The 27,924-nt window shown below is 45.8% G+C and overlaps 1 protein-coding gene across 1 annotated transcript in view; it reads left to right on the top strand.

The window, feature by feature from the left end:
• CACHD1 (cache domain containing 1) overlaps positions 1–27,924 on the top strand; it is a 235,725-nt gene that overhangs the window by 151,384 nt on the left and 56,417 nt on the right. Inside the window, exons 5-8 of the mRNA XM_043963374.1 lie at positions 382–508; positions 11,788–11,932; positions 12,976–13,192; positions 21,367–21,516. Of these exons, the coding sequence (XP_043819309.1) occupies positions 382–508; positions 11,788–11,932; positions 12,976–13,192; positions 21,367–21,516 (639 nt within the window). The remainder of the gene's footprint in view (positions 1–381; positions 509–11,787; positions 11,933–12,975; positions 13,193–21,366; positions 21,517–27,924) is intronic.

Here is a 27,924-nt window from a genome sequence, read left to right as displayed (position 1 = left end):
AGAGAGGCTGTATTTTTAAGGCTGATACTGCTAAAGGAAAAGCAATGTAGTGTATGCTGTGACCTTTCAAACACCGAGCATTTATGGTATGGGGATTTCAGTATTCTCAAGAGACGAGAGCATGCCCTCTTTGAAGATGGGCATAACATGCCTTGCACACCTCCTGGGGTTCCATAAACACTTGCTGATTGATGGACTGATGCTCATCCCGGGCTTATTTTTTAAGAGTGTGGCCAGATGATTCTAGTGCCAACCAGAAAGCCTGGCACTGTGTCCTGTGGGGGATTCTGCCCACAGAAAGCAGCATCTTCCAGATAGATGCCCGAGTCACTTTGTACCAACCAGTCTAGTGCCTGCATCTCATTTTCCTGTTTCCTCCAGTTCTTGCAGACAATTTGAAGTCCAACCCTGGCATTAAGTGGCAGTACTTCAGCTCCGAAGAAGGCATCTTCACTGTTTTCCCAGCACACAAGTTCCGGTGCAAGGGCAGCTATGAGCATCGGAGCAGGTACAAAGTTTTCTGTTACTTTGTGTTAGTCACTCACTCACTCATTCATTTATTCACTGTATCACTCATTAGGGGGCAGCTAGGTGGTATAGTGGATGGAGCACTGGCCTGAAGTTGGGAGGACTTGAGTTCAAAACTCACCTCAGACTCGTACTAGCTGTGTGACTCTGGGCAAGTCACTTGACCCCAATTGCTTTAAATATTCAGGACCATCTCCCGTCATCTTGATGTATTTCTTGCCACTGGACCCAGATAGCTCTGGAGGAGAGAGTGAGGTGGGTGGCCTTGCTCAGACCTCCCTTACTTAAATCCAATTCACTGCAAGTCATGACACCAACCTGATGTCACGGTCCTCTTTGAGAACGAAGGACCACCAGCAACAAAAAGTATCATTCATTCACTCACCCATTCATTCACTCACTCGTTCATTCACTCCATTCATTCATTCATTCATTCATTTACTTATTTTACTGAATCACTTATGTTCAAGGACAGGGCCAAGCTTTAGAGCCTGAGTTCTTGGGGCATCTGTGCTCAGAAGGGAGCCAAAGAGCCTCTTTGTCCTGGAAGCTACCTTTCCAGGCTTGTTGCCTGCACATTCCTCTCCCTCCCAACATGGACATTCCAGCCAAACTGAGCCACTTGTTTTTCCTCATATACAACTGAATGTGCTGTGTTGGAAAGAGCACAGAGTTTGGAATCAGAGGACCTAGATTCGAATCCTGATTCTGCCACTGACTTCACCTTGGGTAAATCACTCAGCCTGTGTCTCATCTTCTATAAAATGAGGAGGTGGATCACACGGCTTCAGTCAATGAGCTGATGATATCCTTTCCTGTGCCTTTGCATAGGCTGTGCCTCATGTCTGGTGCACATTCCCTCCCCACTTCTGCCTCTTAAAATCCCTAGACTACTTCATGGACCAGCTCAGGAGAGCACATGACCCTTCAAAAGACCCACCTGGAGCTCCCCAGTTGCCACTGCTCTCCCCACATGCAAAAATGTTTTCTATTCACTGGTTGTAATGTTTCCTTACCTGCAGACATATTGTTTTCCTCACCAGCTTATCTTGGATGAGTTCTGCCCTTGTGGCAATTAGTCCACACCCTCTCAGTGGTGGTGGCCTCGGCTTGTTCTAAGAAGAAAACTCCTCCCTCTCTTTGAACCCTCCCCTTGCCTGGACCATCATTTCTGGTACCAGACTCTTCTCTCACTCAGTACCCTCCCTGGTGCCCTTGGGGCATGGGAGGGAGGGGCCAGGCAGAGCACCCACTCTCTCAGCCTGCAGGTGGTCTTCCCCAAGGTCATTGCCCCAGAGGGACTTCCAGATCTTCCCCCACCTCCTCACTGCCTCCTTGTGCGTCTAGCCCTGAGTCTTCTCTACTTTTAGGAGGAACTAGTAAGGACCATTAATTTTAAAGCCGCTTTGATTCATCTCCATCCCTGACCTTGCCCCTGCCCCTGCCCCTCCCCTCACTGATAGTTCCATTGAGGGAAAAGAGAAAACTATCTTTTCTTTCTTGGTGTCCTGGGTGACCAGACCTTCAGCTTAGCTGCTCTTTACTTCTCCCTGGAAGGACACACGTGCACACAGGGAATAATAGTTTAGAGAAGTCACTTTCTTTCCAGAACACAGGGCCAATACAAAGAGCAAACAGATCTTTCTAAAGAAATAAGGCAAGTGATGCAGTTTGTCTTCCCCTCCCACTGGGTGATTCTGGTTCTCCCCCTCTCCCTTAGGGAGGGGAGGGGCTGAATTTTCAGGCCATGTCATTGCTGTCCAAGGTCAAGTGAATTCATCTTGGTACCCTGAGGACCCACCATGGTGTGGTTGATGCTAGCCCTGGCTTGGAGAGCAGAGGACCCAGGCTTGAATGCCTGCTCCATCATGTACTGTGTGAGTTGAGTGAGCAGTTGTCTCCCCTCTCCATCCATCCTTCACTCATTTGCCAAGAGCACAGGCATAAATATTCCTCCCTTGCTCACGTGATGCAGGCCATTCCCTATTGCTTACAGGATCAAAGACAATCTTTGTCATTTAAAGCTCTTCACAATCTGCCTCCCACTGACTTACACATTCTAAGATATACTAACTTTACTATTCTTCAGCCATGATGGTCCGTCTCACACCTCCATACCTTTGCACAGACAGTATGCAGTGCCATCCTCACCTCCACCTCTTAGTTCCTTTGGAAGCTCATAGGATTTGCCACCTCCTAGATAAGAGCTTTGTTGATACATCCAGCTGCTGCTGCTTCTCCATCCCCAGCATCGCATTGTATTTATTTGGGGTGAATTTTCCAGAGGTAGCAGCATGTCTAATCAATCCATGAATAAACATTTATTAAGCTGTGCTAAGTGCTAGAGATATCCAGAAAATAAAAAGTACAGTGCAGGGATTTGGGAGCAGCTGGTGGTGCCAAGGTTCACAGGATGCCAGGCCTGGAGTCATTCCTGACCCGAGTTCAAATCTCACCTCAGTCACTTACTAGATGCATGACCCTGGACATAGAAATATCAAATGAGGGCAATGATAGCACCTGTGTCACAGAAGTCTTCGTGAGAGTCAAATGAGATGTTTTTAAAGCCCCTAGCAAGGATCTGGCATAAAGTAGGGTCTACATAAATGCTAGTTATTGTTATTATTGTCATAATCATGATTATTAATTATTGTTATTTTTATACTGTCCCTGCCCTCAGGAAATTCATATTCAAATTGAGGAAACAACACATAAATAACTGTGCATATATAGTTTATACACACACAAGGACATATAAAAACACATGTGCACGCATGTGCATATACACACGGTTTCAATAAGAGAGGGCAATACTTGGCACTTACTAGCTGTGTGATCTTGGGCAAGTCACTTAACCGTCATTGCCCTGCAAAAAGATAAAAAAATAAAGGTTTTAGAGTAAACCAAAGAATAACCTTTATTTTTCAAAATTCATAAAATGATTTTATTTTTATTTATTATGGCTATTTTATAGAAACTTTACAAAAAGATAATGCCTGGCCAAGCATTCTTTTTTTAGTGTAAAATATTTGTGTTAAATATATGTGTGATAATATATGTACATATATATATATATTAAAGTCATCTTCTCTTTAAAAAATGAGAGGGTGATAGAGAGCAAGCTTTGAGGCCAGAGATACCTGAATTCAGGTTCTGCCTTTGACATCTGCAGGCTGTGTGACCCTGAGTAAGTCATTTAATTTCTCAGTGCTCCTGACAATCCTCTAAAACTAAGTTTCAGGGCCGCTAGGGGGCGCTGCAGTGGATAAAGCACCAGCCCTGGATTCAAGAGGACCTGAGTTCAAATTTGGCCTCAGACACTTGACACTTACTAGCTGTGTGATCTTGGGCAAGTCACTTAACCTTCATTGCCCTGCAGCAAAAAAAAAAAAAAGACTAAGTTTTAGAAAACATGCTATTTCTATTGATAGAAGGATTTTCCTCACTCAGGAGTCCCCTATACTAAAGAAGCCACAAGTTGTGCCTGTATGTATGCATGGCATGTATGTATGTAGGTATACACATGTATATTTATATACAAAGATACATGTATATATGTAGGTATATACCTTTCTAGCATGTGATTACATGTATGTCTTTAGTATATATTTATATGTATATATCTGTGTGTGTGTATATACACATGCAACACCTGTAGCAACCAATAGGGACCTCAGCTCTAACTAGAGTCCTGTGCTAAAGGACCACTGACTTACCCAAGGTCACATAGTTGGTAGCTATCAAAGGCAGAACTTGAACCCAGATCTCCCAGATTCCAAAGCCTGCCTTCTACCCATGGTGCCTTGTTTCTCATTAAAAAAAAAAAAACTATTTAAAAATTTTTTAAAACACTTTTCAAATGCCCCTTCCAGCTTTAAATTGAAAACAGGGAGCATTAAACTATTTCAATAACTGCAGCAAATACTAAGGGAAAAAAAGGCATCAGTTCTTTATTAGAGCTCATTAAAGGGAAAAGCCTGGGTGGGGGTGGAGGTGGGAGATGTAAGAAGAGATGTAAGGGCAGCAGAGAAAGCGTGGCTGAGGCAACCCCTCGCTGCTGGCCTGAGCTCTCACGCTCCACTGGCCAGGGAACAAGGCCTGGCTTTTTTGCCGGCCCCTCTGAATCCACAGACGCTGGGGCTCAGAATGGTGACCAGGGGGCAAGTAGAGGCCTTTTGGAGCAGAATCGTTGAAGTTAAGGGTGGTTACAAGTTCAGAGTCATCACTCTTTATATGTATATATGTGATGCACACACGTGCTATCTAATTAACATATGCTGCATGATAGTACATGAATGACTCATACATAATCTGAAGAAACATGAGTCATCTGTGGGTGGCAGCCAAAAGAAGGAAGGTGGTATCGCTCTGTATGAAGAAAGGCCTCTTGTGTCTAGGCCTAAGAGAGGCAGCATGACCATGGGGAGCTGACCTTGGAGCCAAGACATCCTGGGTGTGGACACCTGAGACCTACCTACATTGAGATGATGATGAAATGCATAGGAGATAATAAGATCAGAGAGAGCAGACACAGGGGAGAAGGAGAGAGCTATGGGAGGCCTTGATTTATCCAAGCAACTATGTAGATAATGCTATTTATAATAGTATAATAGACATAAATAGGGCAGGTCAATGGGGTAGTGGAGAAAGCACCTGGCCTGGAATCAGGAAGACTCATCTTCCTGAGTTTAAATCTGGCCTGAGACACATATTAGCTGTGTGACCCTGGGCAAGTCATTTAACCTTATATGTCTCACTTTCCTCCTCTGTGAAATGGTAAACCAGTGTCTTTGCCAAGAAAATCCCAAACAGGGTCACAGAGAGTCAGACACAACTGAAAATAAACATAAATAGATATCTCTATAAGTTAGACAGAAAATGGTGGGGCAGTGCAAAAAACTTTTTGAAAAGCGATTGGATTCCTGTGCAAAGTGTGCATTCAGGAGCATTTTCCCCCCTCTTTCGCATTTTCAGTGAAGGGAAAAAGTCCATTTTGCCTACCTCACTGCTTCAGAAATCAGGGAACATGGATCACCAAATTTTGTGGGGAAAAAAAGTGGACTTTCTTGGGGTTAATGTGTTCATTTTACGACCTTTCAGGATGCTACTGCTAACGCCTTTAAAGATGTCTTCCACTTTTACAGCTGTGGGCCAAAGGGAGCCCACCTCCTGTTCCATGGAACAAGTCCAGTTAGGAGCCAGAATTGGCCCAGAGCCCGGAGGTTCTCTCCTCGTGGTCTAATCTGTTTTTCTTTGGGGCAGCACCTCACTTAAACTATTCCAGGCCACTAAGTCCAAATAGATCCATCTTCTCCCCTTCTGGGGGCTGGGGAAGGGGGAGGGACTTACTCTGTGCCAGGCAGCATGGTGTAGTGGATAGCGAGTTGACCTTGAAGCCTGGCAGACCCGAATCCTCCTTCTGAGGCACACTGGCTTTGTGTCTCTAGCCAAGTCACCGCCCGCTCTGTGCTCTGAGCAGCCTCTGAGGCAAGAAGGTGCAGATGCACTTTGCTAGGAGTTTGCTCAGCCAGGAGTCCCCTAGACCAGGGAAATCCCAGCCCCAGCCCCCAGCCCTTCTCAACCCCAAGAAACCCACTCCACCAGCCCCAAGCTCAAAAGCTCCTGTATCTAGTGCCCCGAGGGAATACAAGAGACATTAACCAACGTGACTGCCTTCTAGGTGCGTGGTTTAATGGGGAAGATGCAGACCAAAAGCCTACGCACTACTCACCATTTTATTTTATTTTTATTTTTTGTGAGGCAATTGGGATTAAGTGACTTGCCCAGGGTCACACAGCTAGCAAGTGTGTCAAGTGTCTGAGGCCGTATTTGAACTCAGGTCCTCCTGAATCCAGGGCTGGTGCTCTATCCACTGCGCCCCCTAGCTGTCCCGCATCATTTTATTTTAACTCTGTTCCTAACGGAAGCAGAGAATGGAGAAGATGGTCTGGGTAGGAGCAGTGTTTCTCAAACGTTGTTGGTGCCAGGGCCACTCTGATCACAGGATCGTGGGTTTAGAACTGGAAGGGACCTTAGAGGTCGTCAGCCTTCCTGTTTTACAGATGAGGCGACTGAGGCCTAGGGAGTTAAGTGATATTCCCAGCGTCATACGGCTAGTAAGTTTCAGAGGACAGATTTGAACCCAGGACTTTCTGATTCCCACTGCATCACTCTATCCATTAGGCAATATTGCCTCTAGCCCACCTGTCCTTGCCTGCCTTGGCTCAGACAAACGCATAAAGATGAATGGGATGGGTGAGCCTTGTTGTAAAGGATCTCCCCAGGGAATTTCTAAATTTATACCAGAGCTTGCTGAATTACTGGAACCAGTTCTCTCAAGCAGGGCTTAGAAGCCCCCTCCCAGCCTGTGACTGAGAGCAGTGCTCTCTAGTAACCCTCCCATTCCTTAGACATTGATTCATTTCATCATCAGGCACTAAGGGAGCTCAGCTCCTGAGCCTATCCCCATGGTTAGCATTTTCCAGCCCTTTAACCCTCCTGTGCTGGGGCCTCTAGACACCCTTCCTGAGTGACTTGGGCCTAGTTATTTCATTTCCTCAAGCTCTGGACCCCTAGACTATTTGGAGCCTCTGACATCCCTTCCAACTCCAGACCAAAGGTCCCTAGGTCTGGGTGTGAATTTCTCCATGTCTCAGTTTCCTCACCTTTGCCCTGAGGAGGCTGAACTCGGGGTCCCTCCCAGTTCTAGATCTAGGCTAGAACCCAAGTATTCGGATTCTCAGGCAACACTTATACATCCCACCAGTGCCATGAAAAAAAAATAAGTAATGTGCTGTTGCTGACTGATGCTCAGCTGTCTCTAGCAGCTCACACTCCTATAACTGGTGTCCTCCCCAAAGCCCTCAGAGGTGGGTTGTGTGAATGTTTTGAGCCCCAGTTTACATGTGAGGAAATGGAGACCCAACAAGGATCATAGGTTTGGAGCTTGGAGGGACCTTAAAAGCCATTGACTCCCCCATCTACAGATCAGGGGAGGAACTGAGGCACAGAGAAGCTAAGTGACTCACTCAGGGTCCCACAGCCATTAAACTTTTAGAGATGGAACTTGCTTCACATCTCCTGATTAGAAATCAAGCCCTCTTTCTAAGACCCCCCACTTCCTCTTTCTATCCAATAACCCCCAAGATCTGGGGCAGCTTAGTCAACTGGGAATGTCACTGCCTTTGGAATTAAGAGGATGCCTTCAAAGCACAGCTCTATTAACTATAAGATTCTCTGTGAGTTCCTTAAGTTCTCTGGACCTCAGTTTCCCCATTTGTGAAATGAAGGGGTTGGAGACCCATGAATTCCCTTCCAACTCCAAGTTTGTGATTCTGGGTGGGATTTTTTGAAAAAATTATCTTCCTGGCTTCTCATCACCTTAGGAACCCTAATTAGAGAGGTTAAGCCTCTAGTGTCCTCTCCTCACATCTCTCCCCCCTGGATTTCTCATCTCTTACCTATTCCCACAAGTGTCTGCAGAGCCGCTGCCTCTGTCAGCTCACTCTTCTCCTGATTCTCCACTGGCTCCCAGCGATGTCATGTGTGATCTCCAAGCAGGGCTAACGGCAGCTCTTCAGTGTCAGTGCAGGACTTTGGGCTCCAGCACAAGTTGACTCGACCCTGCCAACCCCTGATCTGGGGTGTCTTGCCTGCACTCCTCTCTGTCTCAGCTCCCATTAGTGTTCATAAATGCAGGAGGGACACCGTTGAGCTCTGCAAGAATGCCACATCTCAGAGTTAGGCTTGGTACTGGGGGGCGGGGGGATCCAAGGGGAAGAAAAGAGAGAGTTCTCTTAAGCCCAGTTTGCTTTCCCAAGATCCCTCTAATTTGTTCCAGCTTTAAAACCGTGAATAGAAAACTCGTTAAACCTCTTTCTCACAAGCCCTCCCCCCACCCCCTGAGCAGCAGGCATGAGCTGAATGCGGCTTCACTGGAGAAGTGGGCTTTTTGTTGGGCTGTGTTTGATGTTGGCCAACAAAGACCCCAAAATGTGGAAGGCACAAGGCCTGACTCTCACATATTGTGACAACGTGTTTGAGAAGGCCCAGAGAAGAGGCCTTGTGGTGCCTGACCTGGGTGAATTCCCCACCCATGCTCAGGGAGGAAAGGCAGGGGCCTCTGTCTCTGGATGACACACCAAACCACCCTCCGTGGGCTCGGGCCAGGGCAGGTCTTTGCTTGTCACAGACCTCCCTGTGACTGTGTAGCACTGGGCTACATGTGAGGGAAGAGAATGCCACTTAGTAGAGGTTCGTACCCTCTCTCCCACTCTTGTTCTCCTCTCTATCTGTCTCTCTGTCTCTGTCTCTGTCTCTGTCTCTCTTTCTCTCTCCCCTCCCTTCCTCCTCCTCCTCCTCTTTTTCTTCCCTCTCCCTATCCCCCTGTCTCCCTCCCTCCCTCTCTCTCCCCCTCTTTCCCTCTCTCACTATCTCTCTGTTTCTATTTCTGTCTCATCTCTCCCCCTGTCTCACTCTCTCTGTCTCTATCCCTCCCTCCCTTGCTGTCCCTCTGCCTCTCTCCTCCATCTCCATCTTCCTCTCCCCCTCTCTCCCTTTCTCCCTTCCCCTCCCCTTCTCCCTCTCTCCTCACTCTTTTTTGCTTTCTGTCTCTATTTCTATTTCTATAAATCTGTCTCTTCCCCTTCCCTTTTCCTCCCACCCTCCCTCTTGGTCTCTGTCTCTTTTTCTTTGTTTCTTCATCCTTCCTTCTCCCTCTCCTTCTATTGCTTTCTCTGTCTCTCCCTTTCTCCATCTCTCCCTCCATCTCTGTCTCTCAAACATACATACATATATATGTGTATATATATGACAGAGAGAGAGGGAGAGAGAGAAAGAGAGAAGGAGAGGGAGGGGGGGAGAGACAGAGAGGGAGAAAGAGAGGGAGAAAAGAGAGATGGACAGACAGATAGACAGACATGGAGAGAGATGGATGGACAGACAATCTCCTTGATTTATAGGACCGTCCAATGCCTCTAAATCGGCCTTCCCCTGGGCGGTGTCATGGAACAATGGAAAAAGCATTAGTTCTCAAGTCAGAGGCCCTGAGTTCAAATGATGTCTCTGATTCTCACCACCTGCGTGACACTGGGAAATTCGCTTATTCTCCCTGGGCCCGAGTTTTGTTTTCTGTAAATGGAAGGATTCAGTTAGGCTTGATGCTCTAAGCCCAGAGTGTGTAAACTTTAAAACACACACATTTTTTGTTTTTATAGAAGCAGCTTTGTGATTGCACACATCTGACTGGATGCATTTCTGCTGAGGCAGGCTCCTGAGCGTCACCAGCTCACCAAAGGGGTCTGTGACACAGAAGGGCTAACTCACGGCCCGTGGATGGAGAGCGCTGCCACCTTGAGCTAGTATGGGCATCTCAGGACCACAGATCAGGAGTGGGACAGACCTCCACTAGCAAGGCCATTCATGCACCTGAGCCTGAAGCCCCTCCTCAGCACCCCATGTGGCAGCTCTCCGGGAGGGTGGGTGGGGAGGGAGGCTAATTCAGAGATCCTTCATGCACAGACTGTAGGATTTAGAGCAGGGAGGGCCCCCTGGGGGGTCATACCCTCTGACCGGACATTTTTTAGAGGAAGAAAGCCAGGCTCTGTGAGGGAACGGGGCTGGCCCAGCATCGCCCAGAGTAAGTGTCTGAGCCAGGATTTGAACCCAGGTCTTTGATCCCTAGACTTTCCACGACAGCCCCCTGCTCTGTTTTGCTTTCATCCTCCCAAACCTCTTTAGTGACTGGGCCCTGTTATGCTAACCTCAAAGCAAATTCCGGTTTGAAAGAAAAGCCCAGATTGACCCCAGATGTTCATCATTGCAAACAGAGAGATCAGCAGATGGCTGGATTTCTGTGAAGGCGCTCCAGGAATAAGGTTGATCGCCAGCCCTCAGTGCTCCCGGGCCTCAGAGTTTTTACTGCAGCTTGGAGCGCTTAGAGCTAGTGCTGGGCTTGGAGGCCAAAGCCCTGGGTTCAAGTTTGGCTTTGCCACTCACTAGGTATGTGACCTGGGATGAGTCACTCCCATCTCTGGGCCACAGACTCCTTTTCTGAAAGGAGAGCCGTGGGCCAGATGACCCTCAGGCCCCTTCCGGCCCCAACAGCCCATCATTCTGCTTCCTGACCCGATAGGTAGAGGTGCTTCAGTGAGGGGAGAGAGGGCAGGTCTTAGCATTGGGAAGTCCTGGGTTCAAGTTCTGCACTGGCTGTGTGATCCTAGGCAAATTACTTAACCTCTCGGTATCCCAGACAACTCTCCAAGCTAAGAGTGCAAAGTTAAAGGTCAATAATAACAGTGCCGTTTAAATAATAGCTAGCATGTATCTAGTGCCTCAAGGTTTGCAGAGCGCTTTGCCTCTGTTAGCTCACAGGATCCTCACAGTGATGCTGGGACATAGGCGCTATTATCATCCCCATCTTACATATGAGCGAACTGAGGCACGTAGAGAGTAAATAACTTATCCAGGGTCACAGCAGGTTTTGAGCTCTGGTCTCCAGGGCTCTGTGCACTCTGGTGCCACCTAGTGGCCAATCAACACACGCTTGCTGAGTTCCTATGGAGTATGAGCCAGGTGCAATGAATGAGGGTGGAGGATGATCCAGGTGCTTGGCAGAAAGGTGGCCAGGACAAAACATGGTCAGGAGTGGGCTGGGGGTGGGATGGCCCCAGGGCTGGGCAGAAGCCCCCACAGTATCTTCTTCCCTCTGGCTTGGAGGTAAAGCACAGTCTGTGTTTTTGAACAGACGCCTGCTTGCATTGGTTAACGAACGCTCAGCAGCTCAGCATCTTAGAGAATCCACAGAAGTTTGGTACTTGTCTAGAATCCCACATCCAGTCCAGTCCTTGAGGCCAGGGCTTCCCAAGTCTGAGGGCATCCTTTCCATCCTCTATGCCCCTTGGCACATAGCGGGCATTTAAATGCTTGTTGCTTGGTTGAGTTTATAGTGGATCAAGTCAAGATATCTGCCCAACTTCCTCCAGTAGCCTGTGTAGCTCAGGGGTCAGAGAAGAAGCAGTAGATAGTTTGGAGGTGGGGGGGCAGGGACCCAGGGCTGAGGACTGGTAGGCCAGGACCCTCAGAAAGACAGTTAACAGTCAGATCTGAGAGGATACAAATAGTTTCATTTTTACATTGCCTAACCCAGTGCCAGGTACATAGAAATGTTTGCTGATTGATTGAGGGAGATGGAGATCCAGGGGAAAATCCCAAGCCAAAAAGAATTGGGCCCCTGTGTTCATACAAGTGTATGTTTCACAGGCCCATCTACGTCTCTACGGTCCGACCCCAGTCAAAGCACATCGTTGTCATCATGGACCACGGAGCCTCAGTCACGGAAACCCAGCTTCAGATCGCCAAGGATGCAGCCCAGGTCATCCTCAGCTCCATCGATGAACATGATAAGGTGATAATCTCTCCATCCATGTCCTCTGGCTTCTGGGGGCTAGCCAAAGCACATTCTGACCCCTGGAAGCTTTCCGATGGCTTTCAGTTATTTTAATCCTTCTTTGGAGAAACCCATGGAAAAGGATATTTTCCAGCTCTTTGAGGATTGGATCTTAAACCCTGGCAGGGTTTGTGGGTCAGACCTTGTGTTTAAGGGCTTTCCCTTGACCTCCTCCTCTTGTTGGTTGTATATGTCAGTATTGGGAGTTAGGGAAGTTGTGTGTGTGTGTGTGTGTGTGTGTGTGTGTGTGTGTGTGTGTGCGCGTACGCGTATTCATGGGAGGGGGGATGATATAAGGGGTAGTATCTGTAGCCACTCACCCCTTTGTTCCAAGATTAATGAGATTTGGGGAGGGAGCAGGGATTGAGCTTTCTTTTTGTTTTGTTTTGTTTTGGTTTTTTGGTGAGGCAATTGGGGTTAAGTGACTTGCCCAGGGTCACACAGCCAGCAAGTGTCAAGTGTCTGAGGCCGGACCTGAACTCAGGTACTCCTGACTCCAGGGCCGGTACTCCATCCACTGCACCATCTAGCTGCCCTGGATTGAGCTTTCTAACTCCCATCCTAACACAGGCATGTTCACCTGGAGCTCACCATGATCTATTACCTACCCGAATCTAACTCTGCATCAATTTGGCTTTCCCACTCCAGGGCTCAAGTTTCCCTTCCCCAGTGACAGAAAAATGTCCCAGAACAGACCTGTTTGATTTTCTTTGTGTGAGACACGCTTACTAGTTTTTTGTGACTTAAATTGTCTATGAACTCTATGCCACCGACTTCCCCTGGGGACAAAGCCCCCTCCCCTGCCCCTGCCCAACCCTTCTTAATCCATTTCCAGTCTGACAGATTGGTGCTGCTGGCATTTCTTTATCCCACTTGTAAGTTTTTAAGCTTTGCGGCAAAGTCTCCAAGGGCTTTGTTGTTTCGTGAATTGTACTACGTGCAGAATTTTACACAAATGGTGAGGTAATTCCATGGGTTTGACTTGCTTCTTTTCTCCCAAGATCTCTGTGCTGACAGTGGCAGACACTGTGAGGACCTGCTCCCTCGATCAGTGCTACAAGACGTTCCTGTCTCCAGCCACCAGTGAAACCAAAAGAAAAATGTCTACCTTTGTCAGTAGCATCAAGTCATCTGACAGCCCCACCCAGCACGCCATGGGCTTTCAGAAAGCCTTCCAGCTGATCCGCAGTACCAACAATGGCACTCGCCTCCATGCCAGTAAGTTATCCATGGCTGGATGTGGGTTCAGCTTGGGCCCAGCCATGAAGGCCATCTCCAAGGGATGCATGCCCCAGGTAGGGCAGGCGGCCCCCTCCCTGGCTCCCTGCATTTGTGGCTGGATCGGCATCCCATTGCCCATTTATCAATCGGACTTATGATGGGCGTGCGATGAGATGGGCCTGCATCACTTCCCTGGGCCCACGCCAAATCCTTCTGATGCTGATTGTCAGTCTGGAAGCACTTGGCCTGGGACTTGAGTCACGCATGCGCACAGAGAGAGATTAGCAAGAGCCTCTCAGTCTGATCTTTCATCCTCATCTCCAACAGACTCAGGCGTGAATGTGAGACTATAAATACACCAAGGTGTGCACAGTGAATTTTCACTTATTGGAGACCAGCTGGGATTCAGCTGTGGGGGCTGACCCGAGGAAGGGATCTGGAAAACATGGGAGGGCGCACCCGCACACCAGAAATGCAGGCAGCTGGGATGTCTGGAAACCCTACTGGGATGAGTTCCCTAACAAAAGGGGATGTCGTGAGAAATGTGTGATCCCCCTATTGGGACAAAGAGGGAGGGGGCCACCTCTAGCCCCTTTCACTGGCGTGAGAGTGCTAGGGCTAAGGTTTGGCACAGGCTCTACCCAAGATGCAGGAAGGAGAGAGAATCAGAGCCTCATCCCAGAAGGTAGAAAGATCCCTGGGGCTTGAGTGCAAATCCTGACTTTGATGCCTACTTTTAGTGTAGCCTTGGGCAAGTCATCAAACCTCCTTGGATCTTTTATCTGAAAAATAAGGGGTTTGCAAAAGATACCCTCTGAGGGCCAGCTCTAGGATTCTGTTGTTAGTCTGGTCTACCCTTTTTCCTTCTTTTCATGTCCTTCCTTCCTTCCTTCCCTCCCTTTTCCTTTCCTTCTTTCTGTGTCTCCCTCTTTTCCTTCCTCCCTTCTTTCCTTCCTTCCCTCCCTTTTCCCCTCCTACCTTTCATCTCTCTCTTTACTTCCTTCCTTCCTCCTTCCTTTCTTCCTCCTTTTTTCTCTTCTTTACTCTCTCCCTTCTTCCTTCCCTCCCTCCCTTCTTTTAGAACTTATTAAGCACATGCTTGATTCAAGGCATTGTGCTAAAACACACAAAAACAAAACAATCTAAGACTTCAGTATCTGACTTGCCCAGGGTCACACAGCTAATAAGTGTCTGAGGCTGGGTTTGAACTCAGGAAGATGAGCCTTCCTATTTCCAGGCCCTGTACTCTATCCAATGCACCACCTAGCTGCCCCACCTAGATAATGGAGGTACCTCAAGAAGCTGGTATTCTACTGGGAAAAGATTCTGTCCTAATGAGCTGAGGAAACTGAGACCCAGAGAGGCTGTGACTTGCCCCAAGGTCACACGATGGGTTAGTGGCAGAGTTAATATGAGAGTCTGGATCTATTAGTATGTTATTTGAGGCTGCCCTGCTTTTTTCTCCTATGTCTGAGGCCAGATTTGAATTCAGAAAGAGGAGTCTTGCTGACTCAGGTCCAGTGCTCTAACCCCTGCACCAACTGGCTGCCCTCTCTAGGGTAAGGAGGTACCTCAAAGCCATGTCACATGAAGGAGCTGGAGGTAATTAGCTTGGAGAAGGCTGAGGAAGAATGTGATCTCTATTCTCAGATATCTGCAGGCTTTTCAAAGGATTAGAATTACCATTCTCCTTTGGCTGAGAAGGAAAACTAGGACTAGAATGGGTGAGGGGTAGAGGAAGGTCAGTCGCTAAGTACCTACTATGTGCCAAGCACTGGGCTAAGCAAAGAAAGGACAGAGACACCCCCTGCTGTCCAAGAGCTAAGAGGGAGACAGTACACAAACAAGGTGTCTATGGGATAAAGCAGCAGTCACCAGCAGAGAGAAGACCCCAGGGCTAAGCAGGGGGAAGGAAAGGCTTCCAGTGTGTGATAAAATAATTGGATTTAGCAGATACTCAAAGACCCACCTGGAGATTAATCTAAACTGATTGAATCAAGTGAGAGTGATTGACTGCTGATTAGTCTACTTCAAACTAGATTGTAATCACACCTGGCTAGCCCTTAAGAAGGTATTGTTCTCAGAAGCTAGACTGTGAACTCAACTTGGGAACACCTTCAAAACCAATGGATTTGGATGATGCCAACCAATCACCTTGAAGCAGTGTGTAAGGACCGCCTCTGTTCCAGACCTATAAATAGCTTCCACAATCAGTTTGCTAGAGAGTTCCTGATTGAAGCAGGCTCTTGGAGGAGGAATTCAGGAAGAACGCAACCAGGCTGGAACTCTAGGCTAGATAGGCCTTTTCTTAACTTTCTGAACTCCATGTGAATACCTGTATGCTTTAATAAATGTCAAAGCTTCTAGTTAAAGGCAACCACAATTTAGATTTTAAACATCACAAGTAGAAGGGGGAACTTTAGCTGGGACTTGAAGGAAGACAGGAGATGGACAAGAAGATGTATGGGGCCAGCCGGATCAATGGCTGTGGTGGGGAGCTGGGGGGGGGGGTTCTTTGAGGAAAAGCAAGGATGCCGGTGTCACTGGTTTGCTGAATCACAGAGGAGGGTGGAGGAAAGATGGAGGAGTCAGGTTATAAAGGCTTTGAACACCAGAGGATTTTGTGTTTGATCCTGGAGGGGAGAGGGAACCCCTGGGGTTGATCAATTAGATAACCTGAAGACAGGGTCAGACTGTGCTATAGGAAGATCCTTCTGTCAGCCTAGTGGAGGGCTGACGTGGAGAGAGAAAGGAGGCCAGCCAGGACGCCAGTGTGATGGGCAGCCTGAGCGCTTGTCTCAGAGCAAGGCTGTGTCAGAGTAGAGAAGGGAATGTGGTAGAGAGATGTTACAGAGGGGAAATGGACAGGTCTCAGAGCCATATGGGAGAGGTGGGGTGAGAGAGAGTGAGGAGTCTGGGACGATGCCTAGATTGTGAGTCTGGGGGACTGGGAGGAAGGCGGTGCTCTCCACAGTTTTGGGGGGGGGGCAGCATTCAGAGGCAAAGATGACGAGTCCAGCTTTGGGCCTGTTGAGTCTGAGATATCTATAAAATGTCCAGCTTGAGATGTCCAGTGGACTTATTAATAACTAGAACAGCCCCCAATACAATGGACTGTGTTTGGTGGCCATGGGTTCCCTTTCACTGAAGTTGTTGGACTAGAGAGGATCTCTGGTATCCAGTGGGCTGGTCTCATTCATCAGGGCCAATCAATGGGCTTGGACCAAATGGTGCTTTCTCTCTTCCCCAGTTTTCTTCCTTCCTGTCCCTCCCCCTCCTCTGTGGTTGTTATTCAGTCATTTCAGTTGTATCTGACTCTTTGTGACCCATCTAATGTTTTCTGGGGAGAGACACTGGAATGGTTTCCTATTTCCTTCTCCAGCTCATTTTACAAAGGAGGAAACTGAGAGAAATAGGGTGAAGTGACTTGCCCAGGGTCATACAGCTAGTAAGTGTCTAAGGCTGGATTTGAACTCAGGAAGATGATCCTTCCTGCCTCCAGGCCCTGTACTCTATCCAATGCACCACCTAGCTGCCCCACCTAGGTAATGGAGGCACCTCAAAACCACATCAAAAAAGAGTCAACCAAAGGAGTTGGGGTTCTAAATCCACAATTCTGTGGATCTTTGAGACTCTTTCAAGCTCTCAATTATTCATTCTCCTCTCTCTGTTTCTCTCTCTCTTTCTTTGTCTCAGTCCCTCTCTGTGTCTCTCTGTCACTCTTTCCCTGTCTCCAACTCTTCTGTCTGTCAGCATGGGTTTTATTTTTTGCAGTCCTATAGCCGAGCAACCAGGGAGAAAACTACCCTAGGCAGTCGACAAACAAGTGGATCTGAGCTTGCCTTGTCTGGGATCTGTCAGTCAGTCAACATGTACCTATGAAGCACTTGACAAGTACTAGAGATGGAAAGAAAAGCCCAAACAGAGCCTGCCCTCAAGAGGCTTACCCTCTAATGAAGGAGGCGACACATGACTGACTATATGCAATCATGATATATCCGGAGGTTATGGGGACCGCCAGGGGACTCACCAAAGCCTCCTGGGGAAGCCCAGTGTTTTTCCGCGAGGGGGGAGGTTCCACCCAGGGATTCAGGGAGTCAGAGTAGTAGTTGCCATTCCATGCTTTAAGCACTTTGCAAATATCTCATTTGATCCTCACAGCAATCCTGGCAAGCGGGTACTGTTATTATCTTCATTTTACACATAAGGAAACTGAGGCTAGGAAGTGTCTATGGCAGGATTTGAGCTCAGGTCTTCCTGACTCCAAGCCCAGTGCTCTGCCCACTGCACCACCCAGCTGGCTCCTAGTCAATGGCTGCAGAGCAGACGTGCTCCTTATTCTCTGTGAATCTGAGAAATGTTCTGGAAAAAAAAAAAGTGCTTGGCTGGTGACCAGATCTCTGGCTTTCATTTCAGCTTCATGCATGAGCCTTGCTATGAGGGGGTAGAAGAGGAGGCAGGGCTGAGGGCAGGGGAGCAGCCCATTTTCTAAACCCAGACCTGCTCCCTGGAGGCTCTTCCCCATCTCTGGAAGCTGTGGCTGGGAGGAGGAAACTGAGGCACTCACTCTGGCATCTTTGGTGCCATTAACAGGCCCCCCATGAGGGGCTGAGCTGGGGACGATAGGAGGGGGGAGTTATGCCTACCCCCCCCCCGGGGCCTCTTCTCCTGCTTTGCTTAGGGTCTCCCTGTAGTGCCCATCAAAACCATTCTCTAAACCATTCTCTGCCGTCCTGAGGTTCCCATACTGATACCTTGCCAAGGCTCACTCAATCAAGTTTGAATGTGGCAAAAGCCTGTGGGGCTGTTTCCCCATCAGAGACAGAAACAGTATGGTATAACAGCAAGAACACTGGGTTGGGGGGCAGAAGACCCAGATTTGAATCCAGGGTCAGATTTTTACTGAAGCCTAAGAGACCTTGAGCAAGTCACTCCCTTTCCCTGGGCCTTAGCTTCATCTCTAAACTAGTTTGGCCTCTAAGGACCCTTTTGGCTCTAGAAGGATAAATCTATTCATGACCAAGAGATGTAAAGATTCTCTTGCTACAGAAAGGTCTCAGGGAATCTCCCTAAAGTCAAAGGTGGTGTGTATGAGGGGATCAGTCATGTTTCAAGATTTGTTTTACCTCTTCCTCAGCCAGAAAATTTCAAGAGGAATGAAAAGGAATGAAAAAATCAAAAGGAATGAAAAGCACCTTTTGTGCTCAAGGGTTTCCTGGCATCAAATTTAACAAAATGACCCCCACATCTTAATGGATGAAGCATTAAATTCATTTAAAAATACCTGGGTATGAACCCTGTCTCATGTCCTCACCAGCTCTTTGGCCATATATAGGTATCCCTCACCTGCCTCATTGTTCTTTTGAGGGTCAAAGGATATTGTATATGTCAAGTGATAGGGTAGGGTTGGTTGTCATTCATTTTCACAACAATGAACACCAATGGAATCCAATGATTTAGTAAACTTAATAAAAGCAGGTGAGTTCAAAAAAGTGGAATTTACAAACTGAGAATCATGCCAGGGAATTCTTGAGCTTTGTTGTCAGGGTAAGCTTAGCAGGGGGGATGAAGGCATGGACTGCTTCAGTGAGAAGAAGAATAGCAGAAAGTGAGCTTATAGGAGGCGGGGGAGCAGACACAATCTCTAAATTCATTTGTTTGTACTTGGCAGAGAAGCTAGAAAAGAAATTGGGGCATGGAGAGATTTCCTTAAAGGAAGAAACTGAGGAAGAGGGAGGTCAGTCAGTCAATAAATATTTATTAATCTACCATTGTGCTAAATTCTAAGGATAGAAAAGAAAACAAGAAAAAGACAATTCCTTACCCTTAAGGATCTTCTTAGCTAATGGGGAAAGGTATTGCTGTTGCTTGTCCTTCATTCTGAAGATGACCATGACATCGGGAGGTAATGGCATGACTTGCACTGAATTAAATGAGGGAGGGCTGTGCAAGGTCACCAGCCTCTCTCTCTCTCCTCCATTGCCATCTGGTTCCAGTGGGAAGATATACATCAGAATGATTGCAAATGACCCTGGATGTTTAAGGCAATTGAGGTTAAGTGACTTTCCCAGGGTGACACAGCTAATAAGTGTCTGAGATGAGATTTGAAGTCAGGTCCTCTTGACGCCAGCGCTTTACCCACTGCCCTACCTAGCTGTCCCTGTGATGGAAGGTGGAGGGAGGGGTCCTCAGCTTGGGAGCCTGATGACTGCATCCAAAGGAGGGCGGCTGGCTGGGAAATGAAGAGATGGCTGGCTTGAGGGGCCTCCTTAAATGGGGGTTGGAAGAAGAGTTCCCCATCCCCATCCTTTCCAATGAGAGGAAGGGCCTCAGGGGAAGAAGGTACTGAGGGGATTTGAGTTCCAGGGCTTAAGTGATCATGCAGGATGATGACGTTCCTGGGCCATGATGGAGGAATCCATTTAGGTTTCCTTCTAGGAAGAAACTGAGGCACAGGAGAACTGAGTGACTTGAGCAGAGTCACAGACCGAGCAAGGGCTGGAGCTGTTTCAAATTCATGTCTTTAGACTTGAAAACCAGAGTTCTTTCAACTCCACTCTGTTGCCTCTGATACTTGGCAGCCTGTTAGTGAAGGGATAAAGAGAAGAACTATTAACAACAGAGCCCATTTTATTAACTAGCAAGTTATCAGGGCATAACCATCTGACATTGGTCTGGAAGCATTCAGGGGAGCCCTTAACACTTCAATGGTACTGTCTCATTGTAGTGATCACAGCATGTCAGAGCTGGAAGGAATCTCAAAGACTAGCCAGCGCAGCCTGGGTCTGAACAAAAAGCCCCAGGAAGACATCTCCGACAAGTAACATCCAACTTTGGCCTGCATACCTCTGGGGAAGGGGAACTCATTGTCTCCCAAGTCCCATATATCATTTCACTTAGGATACTCTAAGTATTGCAGAGGTTCTCTTTGCATCCATCTGACATCTGTTTCTTTGCTACCTTTTCATCAGTAATGTTTCATAACCCTAAGTCATTGAGAAAGTTTTAAATGATGTTGAAATCTGCTTACGAAGGTAATGAAGCACGGGATACATTTTAGAAAGACTTAGAAAAAAACAACAAGCTAAATGTAATGAAGCCGGGAGCCCCAAAAATCAGCTTTGGTTAACTGGAAAATGTACTTTCCCCAAAGATCCATGATAAATTAGGTATTGTTGTGTGGGACTGTTAGAAGATAAAGTCAACTGATCAGGAAGTTATGTAAGGATTGTTGAAGGAATGGAGAATATTTATTCCAGAAAATTAAAGCCTGAAGGAAAGAGGATGTGAAGGCTCTTTACATGTTTAAAGAGCTATCCATTGAAAACAGCATTAAAATGTTTTAGTTTGGCTTCTAAAGGGAAGAACTGGGGGTAATGAGTGGAAGTTTCCAAGAGGCAGATTTTTGTTTGTTTTGTTTTTGTTTTTGTGGGGCAATGAGGGTTAAGTGACTTGCCCAGGGTCACGCAGATAGTAAGTGTCAAGTGTCTGAGACCAGATTTGAACTCAGGTCCTCCTGAATCCAGGGCCAGTTGTTTATCCACTCTGCCCTCCAGAGGTAGAATTAAGCCTTGGCATCTGAGAAAATTTCTAAACAATTGGAGCTGTCCAGCAGGATCTGGGCTTCCTCATCATGTGAGGGGGTGAGGGTTCCCCTGGGAGGGTTCCATAGAGGTCTTCGAGCAAAAACTAGAAGTCTAATTCACCTGATATGTAGTAGTGGGGATTCTTTTATGGTTGAATGGCCAATGAGGTCCCTTCCAACTCCCAAATCCCAAAATTGTGTAAGAGTGGAAACAATAGATGGTAATAGTTTAAAGCATTATTCATCTTGAGCTGGAAAGGAACTCATAAGCTGTTGAGTTCAACCCCCTCATTTTTCAGCTGAGGCACACAGGTGACTTATCCAAGGTCACACAGGGGGTATGTGGCAGAGCTGAGATTTGAATCTAGGAATTCTGACTCCAAGTCCTCTGTTTTTTTCTACATTCAAGAAACTGAAGCACAGAGATTGGCATTAGAGTGATTAGCATAGGGTACCACACAAAATATCTGACTGATACAGGATTTAAATCTAACCCCTGACTCCAGTTCTGTACCAGAAGGAGGTTTGAATGCCAGACTCCAGAACGAATGGAAATGTAACATTTGATTTGTGTGTCTTTGTTTAGGTACCGACATGGTCATCATTTACCTGTCAGCGGGCATTACATCAAAGGAGTCCTCAGAAGGAGATAAAAAGGCAACGCTTTGTGTCATCAATGAGGAAAATAGCTTTCTTAACAACTCAGTTATGATCCTCACCTACGCCCTCATGAATGGTATGTGACCTTTTCCAGACTTTTCCCTCTTTAGATGAAAGTTCTGACCCACTTTTTGAGAGCTGAGCCAGGACTGTGCTCATCTGATTCCTTTGAAAGAGAAGGAACCAAGCCAGTTCCTTCCCGAGAATATCCTCTCCCACTTTGTAGTTACCCTTTCACGGAGAACACCCAACCTTGTGTGCTCTTCAGATTTGTGTTTCTGGAGTCTAGCATAGTGCCTGTTACAAAGTAGGTGCTCAATAAAGCACTAATGCTGGATTCAGCAATCTTGATGATTGATTGAATACTGCTGCCAGAATTCTCCTTCTCCTCTAAATCCCATCTTTCACATATTTGTTGTCTTGTTAGGGGCAGGTGAGAAGACTTATTCAGAATCAGAACAGCAGGGACTGAATTGTGACATTTGTTGCCTGTGTGACTTTTGACATCTCACGGACCCTCTCTAAGTCTGTTTCCTCATATATAAGAGGAGGGATTTTGACTGGATGTTCGCTATTGTCAATTTGGGCTCTAAATTTGCATCTGAAAATCGTCATTTTTTCCTGTACCACTCCATGTCAGACAGACTACTTCACTGTTGACTGGCTTCTGGTCTCTTCTATCATTTAGCCTGTCGTCTCTCCTATCCTTCTTACTTTTCTTCCAGTAACCATCTCAGTATGCATACTTACAACAAGCTCCATCATACTAGATCAGTACTGTTGTTGTTACTCGTCCTTCGTTCTCAATGAGGATCAATGACATCAGAAGGGTGATGTCTTGATGTTTACGTGAATTGGATTTAAGTGGGGACAGAGCTAAAAGTATCCCAGAAGGCTGAATGCTCAGAAAGCGAGGTAGGCTAGTGCTGGGAGCAGAAGCAATGGATGAATCAGCTGCTTGCTCCACTGGCATCCTTGCAGTGTTGAGAGATCAAGAAGAAGGCCCCACTCTGGGCCTTTGGATGGACTCTCCAAGTAAGAGTCCATCCTCTCTCATCCTACGCAAGCTGTGCCCAAGTCCTCCCATCAATTGGAATCCCCATGTTGATCCGGTCATAACTTTACCAAAGCATCAAGTGAGCTGTGGGGCCAAATCATGTATTAGCTGATGAATGAAATAAAAAAGGAGCATTAAATTCAGTATTGCATTTCAGCTAATTTGTCCATAAGGACACACATCCTGTCTATGCAGGGTATTCCAAAAACCTTAGTGGAGTCTTAAGCTTTATAAGATTAACTTTGAGAAGTTATAATGATACTTGAAATTAATAAAGGGCTAACCCCATGAGCTAGGCACCATAGGGTTATCACTCCCATTTTACAGATAAGGAAACTGAGGCTCCACAATGTGAAAGAATTTACTCAAAGCCACACACTGAGTGTCAGGGGTGGAATTTAAAGCCTGGGGTCTCTTGATTTCATGACCAGCATTCTTTCCCTTATATGATTCTTTCTCTGTAGTAATTTCCATCTCCAAAAACCAAATAAATCCACTGCAAGTTTCCCTTTTGCCATTGAAATCATTAAGGAGATTAGGCAAAATCTTTGTTGGAAATCATTTGTCGAATCTCACTAGTGACTCCAGTCATTTGAATTTGTTTACGGTGGTACCACATGGGAATAGCTCCTAATCCTTTGACCAAGTTCCAACAATAGCAAACACACACACAAAAAAAACCAACAAAAAAAGAAACTTTATTAAATTTTGTCCTGTACTATAGATTGCAGATGTTTGCAGAACAATGCAGCTCAGTCTACTTAAATCCTTCCCAGAGTTTTTAAAACCCTGGAAACTTAAAAGCCACATGCTGAGTAAATCACATTCAGTATTCCCCTCCCTGTGCCAAGGGTGAAAAATCATTTTTCCTTGGAAAGTCCTTAAAGAAGCAGTTTATTGTCATTTCTCAGGACAATAATGTATATATTTTCTATTTAGTTATGATAGATTTTTTTAAATGAAGGCATTGGGGGAAAGAAATGAAAATAGAGGCTTCGATGCTGCTGCCACTACTGATGATGGTGGTGGTGGTGGTGGTGGTGGTGGTGGTGATGATAGAAAAGATATAACAGCTTGGTTATCAGTCCACAGGCTGGTAGGAGTTTTCACAAGAGGAGTTCCTATACCAAGGTAGTCCCAGGTCTGGAAACAATAATAATAACAACAATAATACAGAATCATAGCATGATATGAAAGCTCAGCAGCCATTTAGTACAACCCATACTTGAAAAGGAATCCTTTCTACTACATTCCCAACAAATGGCTACCCATCTTTTACTTGAAGACCTCCAGTAACGGGGAACCTACTAGACAATGCCGCTTTCTCCTTTTCTTCTTCCTAGTCTGCCCTGTGAGGTCCAACAGGATGAGTGGCTTCCCACTTGCTTACGATGGACTTTCAGACACTTGAAGGTCTCCTGTTCTTCTCCCCCTTCCAGTCATCTCTTCTCCAGGTTAAATGCCTCCAATTCTTCCTGATTGCCCTCCTGTGCATACACTCCAGCTAGTCTGATCCTTTCATTGTAGTGTCAGGAAGTGGAAACACTACCAGGTGGGACCTGATTGGGCTACAGGAGGACTAGCAACTCATACTTCCATGCAGCTGTATCTCTCTTAATGTAGCCTGAGGTCCATGGGCTTTTTTTGGTGGCTACATTATGCTTCTGACTCATATTAAGCTTACCTCTCTCTCTCTCTCTCTCTCTCTCTCTCTCTCTCTCTCTCTCTCTCTCTTTCACACACACACACACACACACACACACACACACTCACTCACACACACACACACACACACCTCTTTTAGACAAATTGGTGCCTAACGAGGCCTCCCCATCTTGAACTGATGAAATTGATTACATTTTTTACCCATGTATGAGAATTTACCTATATCCCTATTAAATTCCATTTTATTCAATTCATCCCAATGCTTAAGCCTGCCAAAGTTTTTTTGGAATTTTGACTTTTTCAAATATGGTATTAACTACCTTCTCCTATTTGAGTTATTTGATAAAGAAGCCATCTACGTGTCCATGCCTCACACACTGGACGAACTTAACAAATATTTGTTGATTGATTGATTGCTCATTCTAACCTTGAGAAATTCATAAGATGTTTCACGAGAGAACCAAATGCCAAACCCTGAAGTCCTCTTCCTCCGTCCATGTGGACATTGTATCATCATGACTCCTTGTTAGGGCCAGCCTTTCAACTAATTCCAAATCCATCTAATTGTGCTATTGTTGAACTCACATCTCTCCATCTTTTCTTTCTTCCTTTCTTTCTTCCTTTCTTTCTTTCTTTCTTTCTTTCTTTCTTTCTTTCTTTCTTTCTTTCTTTCCTTCCTTCCTTCCTTCCTTCCTTCCTTCCTTCCTTCCTTCCTTCCTTCCTTCCTTCCTTCCTTCCTTCCTTCTTTCTTTCTTTCTTTCTTTCTTTCTTTCTTTCTTTCTTTCTTTCTTTCTTTCTTTCTTTCTTTCTTTCTTTCTTTCTTTCTTTCGCCTGGCTGTGGGGGTTAAATTACTTGCCCAAGGTCACACAGCTAGTAAATGTCAAGTGTCTGAGGCTGGATATGAACTCAGGTACTCCTGAATCCAAGGCCAGTGCTTTATCCACTGCACCACCTAGCTGCCCCCCATCTTTTCTATAAAATAAGAAAAATATAACATAAGAGGCTTTATGAATTTTTGTTAGAAATCTAAGTAAAACATCCTTACATAACTCAGCCAATCTCAACTGAGAGAGAAGGGGGTAGAAAGGAAGGAAGGAAGAAGAAATACACAAAGATATAAATTCCAACTCCACCCATGACATGTCCCAGTTGTAGAACCCTACCAAGTCACCCAGCAACTCAGGGCTTTTGTCAACCCTCCAAGGTGGTAAGGTGCAGAGCAGGCACTTCCCTGCATCAATGGAGAAAAATTCCTCTATTAGGAGGACTTGCCTATACCCATAAAATCACACATCCAGTTCCTATCCTTTCTTTTTTTTTTTTTTTTGGTGAGGCAATTGGGGTTAAGTGACTTGCCCAGGGTCACACAACTAGTAAGTGTTAAGTGTCTGAGGCTGGATTTGAACTCAGGTCCTCCTGAATCCAGGGCCAGTGCTCCATCCATTTGCCACTAAACTGCCCCATTCCTATCCTTTTCACTATCAAAAAAGAAAAGGAAATATGGTTAGCCCATCGAATGACCTGTTCTTGAATAAGCAATTACCCTGGATTTCTGGAATTGTGGTTTTTTTCTTTAGATATTCACCAACCATCTCTTTAATAATACATCCTAGAGTTTTACCAGAAAGTGTACAGATTCTGCTCTCTTCCCTTTTTTGAAATGTAGGATAAAGTGTGCTCATCTCCAGTCTGGCCGTACAGAATTTTTATCATTTTAGATGACTCTCTAGAATATAAAAGACTCTTTCATTCAAACAGTGGTGATAGTGACTCAACAATCTGATGGGCCCATACTTTCAATAATTAAGGCTATGGTTCAGCTGCATCTTCTGACTTCAATTCACCAAGAGCAGTTAAATAATCTCTGACTATCTCCTTACTTATCTGAGGTATCAACTCCTATCTCCTCAGCACACAAAATAGAATCAAAATAAGATCTGAGCAGTTTGGTTTCTCTCTTTTGTAAACTCTCCAACACAAAGTAGGGGGCCTCTCTCTCAGTCCTAAATCTTACCTCCCTCTGAGCTTCAGCTCTCCTAACCCTTGAGTACCATGCCATCAATCAAGATAGTCTGTAATATACACCAAAGACAGAATCACTCAGATTCTTCCTCCACTGATCTACAACCATGTGTAGATCACCCTGAACTTCTTCACGTGAGAATATCTTCTTAGTATAAGGTATTACTCCTCTCTTCCCTTTCTTACCTCATTTCTTTTGAAAACTATGTGCCCTCTGGAACTGTATTCCAATTACAGGTGGTTTTCATCCCACCAAGTCTCAGTGGTACCTATATAAGGCCAAGATGGCCTCCTTGCCTCTATGTCTCTTGTTTGTCTCACTTGTTTCCTATACTTTGTCCCTTTGTTATTAACATTTGAGACTATGAGTTCTACAAATAAATTTTCTCTTAGATCTTGGCTCTTGGGAACATCTTCATGTCTTAACAGTTATTCTTCTTATGTTGTAGTTCCCCCTCTGGGGTTTCATTTGATGGATATACATGGGAAGTTTTTCTTCCTGTCCTTTTCCTTTCCATTTGTAGCCCTTTTCATTAGATTCAGAAGACACCGGACAAATACACTGTTACCAAAGATAACAGGAAGATACACTGTTGCCAAAGATGCCAGACAAATACACTATTACCAAGTACATCAGATAAATACACTGTTTGTTACCAAAGACACCAGAGAAATACACTGTTACCAAAGACATCAGACAAACCGTTACTAGACACAGGACAAATACCCTGTTACCAAAGATATCAGAAAGGTACACTGTTACCAAAGATGCCAGACAAATGCACTATTACCAGACACCAGAAAAATACAGTTACCAAAGACCACAAGACAAACACACTGTTACTGAAGACACCACTACTGAAAGCACTAGCCCAAATACTCTGTTGTTTAGGGCTACATCATGCCTGTCCAGGAGCTGGTCCTTCTTACAATTTAAACTGTACTTGAGCAATCCAAAGCTGCTTCTCAGGCATCACTGTGTTAATGAGCTCTTCACTTCCTAAATCAGCTTTTCTCTTCTGAATCCCTTGCCTCTGGTGGGCAGCAGTGATGCCAATGTCTGTGCCCCTCCAGTTTTCCATTTCTTTCCAAAGACTTCATAATCTTTGATAACACTTTCTAGGTTCCTTCTTTTTTTTTTTTTTTTTTTTTTTTTGCTGGGCAATGGGGGTTAAGTGACTTGCCCAGGGTAGGTGTCAAGTGTCTGAGGCCAGATTTGAACTCAGGTACTCCTGAATCCAGGGCCAGTGCTTTATCCACTGTGCCACCTAGCCACCCCTCTAGGTTCCTTCTTGCACCATCTTTTGTGTTCTTATGAATCCCCAGGATTGGGTAGTCGTCTTCCCTTTTGACAAGTCTTGGGGAGCTTGCTCTCTGTCTTTTGGATGCCACAGGAAGAACAGGAAGACAATAGATCTCTCTCTATTGTTGTAATCAGGTCAACAAAGAGCTGCTCCTGTACTCCTCAGCAGGGATTCACCAACCATTACTAGGCTTATCTTTAGATTTGTACTGGATAATATATCCCCTGACAACACCTATGGCTTGACTTTATCATTCCTTGGAAGACAGGCAGCTGCCTCCTCCTCAGAGACTCTGGTGATCTCCTCTTCAGAAAGGACCTCATCTTTGATTATTTCGATCAGAGGAATACTATAATAACAATTCTCACATGTATAGATATAGATATAGATATAGATGTATGTAAGTATATAATATTTTAAGTGAAGGTAGTCCAA

Source organism: Dromiciops gliroides, chromosome 4 (genome assembly GCF_019393635.1).
Source record: "Dromiciops gliroides isolate mDroGli1 chromosome 4, mDroGli1.pri, whole genome shotgun sequence".
NCBI lineage: Eukaryota > Metazoa > Chordata > Mammalia > Microbiotheria > Microbiotheriidae > Dromiciops > Dromiciops gliroides.
Note: the sequence above shows the minus strand (reverse complement) of the source record. Positions and strands in the feature narration are given on the sequence as shown.